General features: G+C 43.9%; 1 protein-coding gene across 1 annotated transcript in view; it reads left to right on the top strand.

Moving 5' to 3' along the window:
- Positions 1–11,758, top strand: part of BRIP1 (BRCA1 interacting DNA helicase 1) — a 746,182-nt gene that overhangs the window by 405,272 nt on the left and 329,152 nt on the right. The window contains exon 12 of the mRNA XM_075593097.1: positions 11,589–11,743. Coding sequence (XP_075449212.1) covers positions 11,589–11,743 — 155 coding nt within the window. The remainder of the gene's footprint in view (positions 1–11,588; positions 11,744–11,758) is intronic.

Here is an 11,758-nt window from a genome sequence, read left to right as displayed (position 1 = left end):
GCATAATAATGTTTACTTCCCTTCCATCCATTGCCCGTTTAATGCAAGATAAGATCTTGTTTGCCTTTGTAGCTCCTGCATGACTTTGGGCACTATTACTAAGCCTGCTGTCTACAAGCACTCCTAAATCCTTCTCCATCAAGGATTCCCCCAATTTAATTTGTAACAAAAATGAAGGAAAGGAGGAGCACACAGGAGACTTGATTTGAGTTTTGAAAAACTTCAATAAGGTGTTCACAACATCAGAGCTTTAGTACAGATATCATTTCTGGACTAATGTGTCCCTTCCTCTGGGGAAGAGACACATTAGTCCTGAAACGTTATCTGTACTAAAGCTCTGATGCTGTGAACACCTTATTGAAGTTTTTCAAAACTCAAATCAAGTCTCCTGTGTGCTCCTCCTTTCCTTCATTTTTGTGCCATTATTAGGTCCAGCCTTGAGATGCCGGGACCATTGGGAGGCAAGCACCAGAAGCAGAATTATACCTGCATGTCTTTATTAACAGTGGTGTGCCATTAATTTCTATGATTGCTCTCATTTAATTTGTAAGTCGACTTTTTATTCTTGCATCCCAAATACATAATCTTACATTTACCAGTATTAAACCCATCTGCCATTTACCTGCCCATGTTTCCAGTCTCTCCAATTCCTTCTGAAGAGAAATTACATCCTGCTCTGATTATACTACCTTACACAATTTAGTATCGTCAGCAAAGATGGAGACTTTGCTCTCGATGCCAACCTCAAGGTCATTAATAAACAAGTTAAAAAGCAGGGGTCCCAGTACCGATCCCTGAGGTACTCCACTCACGACTTTAGCCCAACAGGAAAAAGTTCCATTTATGACAACCCTCTGTTGTCTGTCCTTTAACCAGTTTTCAATCCAGGTGCATATGTTATTACTGAGTCCAATTTTCTTTATTTTGTACACCAACCTCTTGTGTGAAACCGTATCAAAAGCCTTTGCAAAATCTAAGTAGACCACATCAACTGCATTACCGCGGTCTAAATTCCTGCTTACATCCTCAAAAAAACAAACAAGGTTAGTTTGGCATGATCTATCCTTCATAAATCCATGCTGACTATTAGTAATAGTTTTTTTTTCCATTAGGTATTCCTTAATATTATCCCTGAATACAGAAAGGATGGGGGAGCACAGTTGTGGGAAACAGGCAGTGTAATGGGTCTAGTGATATAAAAATAGAGCGGTTATACCCTGAGCGAACGTAATAGCTCAGGTGGCAGATGACCAATTGAAAGGGCGAATATACATATATGTGTATATGTGGGTGAGAAGGTAAAAAATTGTAATATATAACTTACACGGCCTTGTGTAAGCTCAGTCTCATCAAGGTTTCTTTGAGGATCCCGTGCTCTTGCAATGATCCTTTTTCTCTCCGCGATGTGAGTTCTTCTTCTTGTTGTATGTCCTTATTGCTTCGTGGTTCAGTGTTTCCACTCCAGGAGGATTTCCTCTCATATAAACAAAAGAGAGGATATGGTTAAAGCATATGTGTATAGAGGCGTCAATGTGGGGGAGGATAGGGTATTGATGAACCACTAAAATGGAATTGTATGATCTAACACTCACACGGGCCAATGTGAGTGTGGTCCTATCTTGGTGTCTTGTTCCTGCCCTTTTAGGGATATTACCCAATTGGTAGCAGGTGGTGATGAAGGAGTGGGGACAATGATAAAAGATATAATATCACAATACTCACACGGGCCAGTGTGAGTACACACTCCTAGCGGTTTCTTTATACTTCTATTCCTGGTGTGACTGACGCTGAAGATAGCTTGTAACATAAACAAATGACACTAGGGTCTGGAGGCTAAAAACTAATTTTAATAAGAACAAGAAAATTAAACAAAATAAAACAGAAACCAAAGGCTTCTGTGGGGAAATAAAAGCAAAGGGGGGCAGTGCGGTGTATAGTGGTAGGGGATCTCGCCTTCCGCGTCCGGATGGGGAGCTACAACTGCACCTCTGCCTCCTCTGTGGTGTGCTGTGAAGTGTCCCAGAAGAAAAAAAGAGCAACGCGTTTCGTCCGGAACTGGACTTCCTCAGGCTCTGTAGATAAGGACCGGCTGTTCCCCATGTCTTTTATACATGGATCAGCCAATCCTGATCGCGGTGCGGTCTCATTACCGTTTCTCTGCTGCGACGGGACGTCGCCATCTTTAAAAGTTGCGCGCGCATCCCATCCTCTGTTGGATCGCGCGTGTATGAAATTTAGTCTTCTAATAAAGTTTTCAGCATTGAAAAGTAGCGTGTGCAACCTGGCATAGGCGATGTTGCCGTACATCCTTATAATGGCCTTTTTGGTGTCCATGATTGAGTCTCAATAAAGTTCCTTGATTTTGAAGGGCTAAAGGTGCGCGCGCAGTCTTATGCCTGCTGCGCGTTTTTTCAAAGTCTCTAATGATTCCCTTATTGTGACCGGGTGTGGATTCCGACCTAATAAAGGTTGGAAACATGCAGAAAGGGCAGGAACAAGACACCAAGATAGGACCACACTCACATTGGCCCGTGTGAGTGTTAGATCATACAATTCCATTTTAGTGGTTCATCAATACCCTATCCTCCCCCACATTGACGCCTCTATACACATATGCTTTAACCATATCCTCTCTTTTGTTTATATGAGAGGAAATCCTCCTGGAGTGGAAACACTGAACCACGAAGCAATAAGGACATACAACAAGAAGAAGAACTCACATCGCGGAGAGAAAAAGGATCATTGCAAGAGCACGGGATCCTCAAAGAAACCTTGATGAGACTGAGCTTACACAAGGCCGTGTAAGTTATATATTACAATTTTTTACCTTCTCACCCACATATACACATATATGTATATTCGCCCTTTCAATTGGTCATCTGCCACCTGAGCTATTACGTTCGCTCAGGGTATAACCGCTCTATTTTTATATCACTAGACCCATTACACTGCCTGTTTCCCACAACTGTGCTCCCCCATCCTTTCTGTATTCATTGCTTACAAGGGTCCTGGATAGATCCTGCTGGGGTTCCGAGTCACAGGAGGACATCACTTGAAAATCACACTCAGGCAGTATCATACTCCGCTTTTATATTTCAGCTTATCTGACCTAGCTCTACAGAGATAGCGCCCGGGTACCCCCTCTAACTTAATATTATCCCGTATTAAACCTTCAAGTAGTGTCCCCACTATTGAAATCAGGCTTACGGGTCTGTAATTCCCCTCTTATGATCTAGCTCCCTTTTTAAATACAGTATAGGCACCACATCTGCTTTACGCCAATCTTGTGGTACTGACCCTGTGGAAATGGAGTCCTTGAATATTAAATATAATGGTTTGGCTATTTCTGAGCTTAACTCCTTGAGAACTCTTGGATGTATGCCATCGGGGCCAGGTGCCTTATTTACTTTAATTTGTTCAAGCCACTTATGAACTTCTTCCTCAGTTAACCAATTGTTCATTAATATGGAGGTTGTGGCTTCCTCCTGCGGCACTACTATTGAACTTGATTCCTCCCTGGTAAACACAGAGGCAAAGAATATGTTTAATAACTCTGCTTTTTCCTTATCTCCAATAATCTGCCTACCCATCTCACTTTGAAAGGGTCCTATATTTTCTTTTCTCATTTTTTTGTTATTAAGGTTCTTAAAGAACTTTTTAGTGTTGACCTTACTTTCTATTGCAATCCTTTTTTCATTATCCATTTTTGCTAATTTGGTTGCCCTTTTGCAATTTTTGTTACTGTACATTCCTTTTAAGTCTGATACATTGTCTCAGTCCCTTCTGACTTAAAGAATCTAAACACCTTCCTCTTCTTTTCCATTTCCTCGCCTACCTGTTTATTTAGCCACATTGGTTTTGACTTATTTCTTTTATATTTATTACCCAAGGGTATACACTGATAAGTGTGCTTTTCTAACAATGTTTTAAAGACTGCCCATTTATCTTCTACATTTTTCCCTGCAAAAACATCATCCCATTGTATTACTTGTAGATTAGACCTCAGTTTATTGAAATCTGCTTTTCTAAAGTTTAAGGTCTTTGTTGAACCCAAGTAATCTGTTTTTTGATCATTTATTTCAAATGAAACCATGCTATGATCACTGGTACCCAAATGTTCCAGGACTTGAATATTTGTTATTACTTCTACATTGTTTGATATTACCAAATCCAGTACTGCCCCTCTCCTGGTTGGTTCCTCAATAATTTGGGTCATATAATTGTCTTTAAGCACCCCCAAAAACCTGTTTCCTTTTGTTGTAATGCTAACCTAATTTCTCCAGTCTATGTCTGGATAATTAAAATCCCCCATTATGCAAACATGACCCAGTTTTGATGCCTTCTCCAATTGCAAAAGTATTTTAGCTTCCTCGTTCTCACAGATATTTGGTGGTTTATAGCATATCCCTACAAACATTTTCTTTATACATTTACCTCCTCTGCTAATTTCTATTCACAAGGTCTCTACATTTTCATCATTCCCTTCATAAACATCTTCCCTTGTAATAGGTTTTAGATCCGATTTAACATATAAACATACTCCACCTCCCCTTCTATTTGTTCGATCCTTCCGAAAAAGGGAATAACCCTCTAAATTAACTGTCCAGTCATGAGTTTCATCCCACCATGTTTCAGTAATGCCTATGATATCATACTGCTCCCTTGCAGCTATTAATTCAAGCTCCCCCATTTTATCTGCCAGGCTTCTTGCATTAGCAAGCATGCATTAAAGTTTTTATTAGCCTGTACTATTATCTTATCTGCTCCTTCCTTTCTGCGTCCACTTGGTTTAGTCTTTAGAAGTTTTCTAGTATTATCTGTATTTACTATGGGTTTCTCACTGCTTGTCAAACTCGCACTTGCCCCCATTCTACCTCCATACCCCCTTGTATCCCCCTCTATTCCATTTAGTTCATTATCTGTTTCATTCCCCTCCCCCCTCCATCATAGTTTAAAATCTCCTCCAACCTTTTTAACATTCTCTCCCCTAGCACCGAAGATCCCTCTTCATTGAGGTGCAATCCGTCCCTAGAATATAGATGGCACCTCTCAGAAGAGGAGTCCCAGTGCTCTAAAAACCCCAACCCCTCCTTCCTGCACCACTTTCTTAGCCATGCATTAACCTCCCTGATTTCTGACTGTCTCACTGTGGTAGTGCATGGCACTGGTAGTATTTCAGAAAATACTACCTTGGAGGTCCTTGCCTTAAGCTTTTGGCCTAGATCCCTGTAATAATTTTTTAGGACCCTCCATCTTTCTCTAACTTTTGTCATTGGTGCCATCGTGTACCATGACCGCCGGGTCAATCCCAACCTCCCCCCCCCCAACAATTTGTCTACCCGATTCGCAATGTGCCGAACCCGAGCACCCAGGAGACAACAAACTGTTCTGTTTATGCGGTCATGGCAACAGATTGACCTATCTATCTTCCTAATAATGGAGTCCCCTACCACCAGAATCTTTCTTTGTATCTGAGCATCCTGAGTCCCCACTGTGCTGGAAGAACTATTCTCCTGGCTGCTAGAGGAAGTAGTCTCCCCCAGCCTTGCTATTACTGCCCTAACACTCCCAATATCTTCACTCAACATGACAAATCTATTAGGATGTGTCAGCTCAAATTAAAGGTTGATGTATTGTGTCAAAGAGACCCAATGCACCCAGAGAATCCCTAAAATATAGCGTACTGCAAACCAGAATATTTATAGTATAGTTAATTTTGAAAAGGTCTACGCACGACTGCAGACAAACAGTTTAAAACCAATTTATTAACATTTATACAAACTAATTAAAAAAATATATATATTATTTATCCAAAATCAGAGATAATGGACACACCTGTGAGTGCTTAATGTACAGTATGTAGCACTCTATATCTATATGCCAGATGTATATTCAACCCTCAAATAAGATGATAATGATTGGGTCTACGGTGTAGATACACCTGTTGTGTATATATAAACTAACTGAGAGACCCGGCGTTGCCCGGGATGTAAATGCGTAATAGGTAGTATTATTTATAAATCGTGGAACAATACTGCACCGACACACTTTATTCGAGCAAATACCCAGTATGTACCTGGCAGATACCTGGAATGCGCCGCTCCTCACCTCTGACAAGCCCCGTTGCGTTTTCCTTCCCAGCCTGGGTTCATGCCTGGCTGACGAGCGGCTGATCTGTTAAATGATAATGATTAGGATTTAATAGGCTGCAATGCTTCGCGTGTATACCAGATGGCATAAATTCATGAATTGTAATGCAGTATATATATATATATACTGTGCAGTATTGCAGCCAGCGGGAATAAAATGCTTCAATCCCTGCCTGGAAAATACCTCAATGCACTCGGGCAGAAAACTGTCACAAACCTCAATACACCCGGGTATACCCAAATTCGTGGGACTAGCCGAGCTCGAATAAAGTGTGTCGCCAGTGTAGGTGAGTATTTGTTGTAAAGGTTTGGGGGGGGGAGAAAGGGGAGCGGGGGGGAGAAAGGGGAGCGGGGGGGGGAGAAAGGGGAGCGGGGGGGGAGAAAGGGGAGCGGGGGGGGGGAGAAAGGGGAGCGGGGGGGGAGAAAGGGGAGCGGGCGGGGGGAGAAAGGGGAGCGGGGGGGGGAGAAAGGGGAGCGGGGGGGGGAGAAAGGGGAGCGGGGGGGGGGAGAAAGGGGAGCGGGGGGGGGGAGAAAGGGGAGCGGGGGGGGGAGAAAGGGGAGCGGGGGGGGGGAGAAAGGGGAGCGGGGGGGGGGAGAAAGGGGAGCGGGGGGGGGGAGAAAGGGGAGCGGGGGGGGGAAAGGGGAGCGGGGGGAAAGGGGAGCGGGGGACGGGAAAGGGGAGGCGGTGGGGGGCGGGGGGGGGGGAAAGGGGAGCGGGGGGGGAAAGGGGAGCGGGGGGGGGGAAAGGGGAGCGGGGGGGGGGGGAAAGGGGAGCGGGGGGGAAGGGGAGTGGGCATATGTATTGTCATAATTTATGTATGGGCAATCCCCCCCCTCCTCCTTTGTGCGTCCGTCCCCCTGCTGGTTCGGCTGGTGACTCCCCCCCTGTTCCCTGTGACTCGCGGCTCGCCCCCCCCCCCCCCCCGTTCCCCGTGACTCGCGCTCCCCCCCCCCCCGGCGCCCGCTTGAGTGGCGTCCGGCTGAGCGGCGGTAGGAAGCGCCCTGTGTGAGCCTGAGGCTGAGGCGGCATGCGCAGTGGGGCTGAGGCGGGACGCGCAGTGGGCCTGAGGCTGAGGCGGGACGCGCAGTGGGCCTGAGGCTGAGGCGGGACTCGTAGTGGGCTTGAGGCTGAGGCGGGACGCACAGTGACTTACTTGAGCGGGTGGTAGCCGGGGAGGTAAGGGAGCGGCTGGGGTAGGAGGGCCGCGCTTCCCGTCCGGAGCCAGTGCAGGGCGGCGCACGTGATGGGGGGGGGGGGGGCGGACAGAGGGTGTGTGTGTGTGTGTATAGAGCTGCTGTGTTGTGTGTGTGTGTGTGTGTGTGTATAGAGCTGCTGTGTTGTGTGTGTGTGTGTGTGTGTGTGTGTGTGTGTGTGTGTGTGTGTGTGTGTATAGAGCTGCTGTGTTGTGTGTGTGTGTGTATAGAGCTGCAGTGTTGTGTGTGTGTGTGTGTATAGAGCTGCTGTGTTGTGTGTGTGTGTGTGTATAGAGCTGCTGTGTTGTGTGTGTGTGCGTGTGTGTGTGTGTGTGGCCCGTCACTCCGCCTCAGGCCAATGAGAGGTGTGCGGGGGCGGGCGGCCCAAGGGACCAATGAGATTTCCCCTAGGGACACCGGACATCCAGGCAGGCAGGCAGGCATACAGTGCTTTCACTAATATAGTATAAGATATAGCCCAAATAATGGCATAAAGTACTGAAGGTGAGAACTCTGGTGTAGGTATCTCCTGTATTCTGAGGATAAAACAGAACAATACTGTATAATGTCGATATCAATTGCAAATGTAGTCTGCCAGATTTTGTAAACAGTTCAGGTGTAGTGTTTAATATACTCTACTGTCTCGATATAAATATCTGATCAAGAATCCCCTAAATGCAGACGTCTCTGCTTTTACTTACAGTGTGTGAAATACATCCCTTAAGTGCAGATTAGTGTTCCTTCCTGGATGGATCAATTCCTATCCTACTTTAATCAGATGTACAGAACACAACTTCTAAGATCAAAATTAGTGTATGATTATTATGTAGAGTTATATTAAACTGAATGATCTCGTGAGGACTACATGTGCACTAAACAACTATTATATGTTTCAATTGAAACGTTCTCTCGTTCCATCCTCAGTTCGTTATAATCTCGGCAATAGACTCCGCTCCGGTCCGCTGCTGTGCAGGAGAAAGGGGAAAAAAGTTACAGGCTTCAATTAACACACCCTTTAAAAATAAATTAACCCACTGCACACTCCCCCAAATCAGCCTCCACTGCTAGTATACACAGCACTTCCCTTTCCTTCTGTTTCTAACTGCACACTTTAAACAACCAGCACTTCAAATCAACCACACAGATCAGTATACGCATATATGCTGTGTTTGGTTTTCGCCAAACGTGGCGCTGTGCATTGTGGTCAAACATCTCCACTTTGGTCTCGTCTGTCCAAAGGACATTGTTTCATAAGTCTTAAGGTTTGCTCAGATGTAATTTTGCAAACCTAAGCCGTGCTGCCATGTTCTTTTTAGCGAGACCATACTTGTTCAATCTTTTTCTAATTGTACTGTCATGAACTTTAACATTTAACAGTTTAACATTTAACATGCTAACTGAGGCCTGTAGAGCCTGAGATGTAACTCTTGTTTTTTTTTACAATATCTCTGAGCATTGCACGGTCTGACCTTGGGGTGAATTTGCTGGGACGTCCACTCCTGGGAAGATTGGCAACTGTTTTGAATGTTTTCCACTTTTGAATAATCTTTCTCACTGTAGAATGATGGACTTTAAATTGTTTGGAAATGGCCTTATAACCCTTCCTAGATTGATGGGCAGCAACAATTGCTTCTCTAAGATCATTGCTGATGTCTTTCCTCCTTGGCATTGTGTTAACACACACCTGAATGCTCCAGACCAGCAAACTGCTAAAACATTGGCTTTTATAGAGGTGGTCACACTTGCTGATGATCAATTAATCAAGGGCATTTGATTGGCAGCACCTGACTGCTACTTAGCATCTTAATTCCTATGGAAGCAGTAAATGTCTACTTAGTTATTCACACATAGCTTCTCCATTTTGGCTTTATTTTTGTTAAATATATCATGAAACGGTGTAATATGTCATGTGTTGTTCATCTGAGGTTGTATTTACCTAATTTTTAGACCTGCTAAGGGACAGATGATTTTTATGTCCTAATATGTAAAACCATAGAATTCAAAGAGGGTGTACTTTCTTTTTCACACAACTGTATGTTCATTTATGAGTGCTGGATTTACTTCACTTTGAGGTATACAGATAAAATCGTTGTGTTGTTGCACTTGATTTTTTATGACTAACCTTCAGTGATAGTTTGTTGGTTACCTTGTCTGGCACTCGTTGTTCCTCATGCTCTGTAACAGCTTTGAAAAGGCGACAAAGCCTATCTGCAGGTGAAACGCGTAGGGTGAGGACAACTATGGTTTGTGAGCAACCGTATCGCAACACCTGTACAAATCCCTTTGCCTGCTTTTGGTGCCAAATCAGATCAGCATGGAGGAAGCGTCCTGGAGGTGTCTTGCACTCGTGCGGACACAGCAGCGGACTGGAGCGGAGTCTACTGCCGAGATTATACCGAACTGAGGGTGGAACGAGAGAATTTCAATAGAAACATATAATAGCTGTTACGGAGCTTGAGGAACAACGAGTGCCAGAAAAAGGTAACACTGGGGCAGGAGCCATCCGTATGTGTAGTGAATATATGCCAGGTTCAAACGAGGTGGTAAGCGGTGACGGATAACTGCGGTACAACTTAACAGAGTCCGTGAGTAATACTGTGGACACCGGTGTTACCGGCACAAACGCCCACAAAGGAAACACACTTACAACATAAGTATCTTTGTAATAGAGACTATCACTGAAGATTGGTCATAGAAAATGAAGTGCAACAACACTCCGATTTTATCTGTATACCTAAAAGTGAAGCAAATCCAGCACTCATAAATTAATATATAATTTATTGGAGAAGATAACGTGCAACCATTTTAAAACATCAGGCTGTAAAACACTCAGCTTAGTGTGCAACTATATTATTTTAAGATATTAACAGTGTATGTGTAATGCGGGTTGATTAAGCTTAATCAAATCATAGTATTAACTGTGTTTATGACTCCTGATTAGGAGCTACTTTGGTACATTCATTTTATTTTAGTATTGTTGTTCGTTATTGTGTTTGAGGTTGAACTCAGCCTAAATATACCAAATTATATATTTGGTGATTATCATAATTTTTCAATACAAGTATATTTTAATAAAACAATTTTGCTACATGTAAATCTGTTTGCTCTCTTGGAAACTTGGCACTATCAGCTTCTGGGAAACTGAGGTTCTTATCATTGAATATTGTTTCATGCGCCAGGATGTATGCTTTCTTTTTCTCTGCTTTGTGTCTTGATCAGAGCTACTGAACTCATGCAGTACTTGTTTTTAAGCTGCATTTATAGTGCCGGCGACAGTGACGTGATGTCGCGTCAAAACAAATACATTGTCGCAGGCGCTTATAGTGGACGCGACGGCGGTACCAAAAATCTGGTAGTCAGTAGAATTTGATTTTTGGAGACATAGTCTCCACATGTGACTTGCTATAAGCCAATCAGAGAGCTTCTCCGTCCCTCATCCTTCCCCCTTGCTGATGTCACTAGCCTTGTAGCCAGCGACGTCTCCAAAATATGAATTCCAACTTTTGCAATAGCGATGGGTGACGTCATTGGTCGCTTCACTGGCTGTATAAGCGCAGCCTTAGACCTCTCCTCAGGGCTCAGATACAGACAAGGGTTCTGAAGCAACCACCTAACCTTCTATTAATATGCAAATTAAATACAATAGCCAGTGTGCAAACACATTTTTATTCTTAACCTGGTATGGCTGCTGATCCCACAGTACCTGAGACCAGGGGTGCGCAAACTGGGGGCGCAAGATTTTTCTCGGTGGGCTTGACGGTTGAAGAGGGCACGCGCACTTCCCCAAGGCATTTCAATTAAATGCCGAGGGATCGTGTGACGCCTTTGCAACTTCCCTTACCTTGATTCAGACGGGTGGTGTGATACGTCGTCATGGCAACGTGGCTTCAAATGACGTAGCATTTGATGCTGGATTCAAGGTGAGGGGCATAAGCAGTTGGGGAGAGCAGGCAGGGGTGCGCAGGACAAAAAGTTTGCGTATCCCTCACTGCCTTAGACCATGTTTGACCTGTTTATTTCTTCTTTTTTTTTTTTTTGTTAATCTCGGGTATAATTCCATTTTTTCCACCACCTACCATCCCGTATACCAGGCTATTCCATGTGTCCACTATTATTTTAGCAATTAATATTTTGCCATATTCTCCTTTTGGTCTTGCTCTCTCCTTTTTTTTTTTTACAGTCTATTTTTCACTGTAAAAGAGAACTTCAATCTCTCATTTACACTCAATGTAATCCCTGATTTAGGCGCATCTCGCTGCTGTCATTGAGAAAGAGGAAAAGATAACTATGATACATGGCCAGGAGAATGTTGTGAAGATTCCCACACTCAGCCCCCAAACACAGATGGTATTGAAAGGGCTGTTTTTGGTGCTAGATTACCTCTTTCGACATAATAACAGGTTTGTGGAAAAAGT

This window comes from Ascaphus truei, chromosome 3, assembly GCF_040206685.1.
Source record: "Ascaphus truei isolate aAscTru1 chromosome 3, aAscTru1.hap1, whole genome shotgun sequence".
In the NCBI taxonomy this organism is placed as follows: domain Eukaryota; kingdom Metazoa; phylum Chordata; class Amphibia; order Anura; family Ascaphidae; genus Ascaphus; species Ascaphus truei.
The sequence above is the reverse complement of the archived record's forward strand: the minus strand, read 5'-3'. Positions and strand labels throughout refer to the sequence as shown.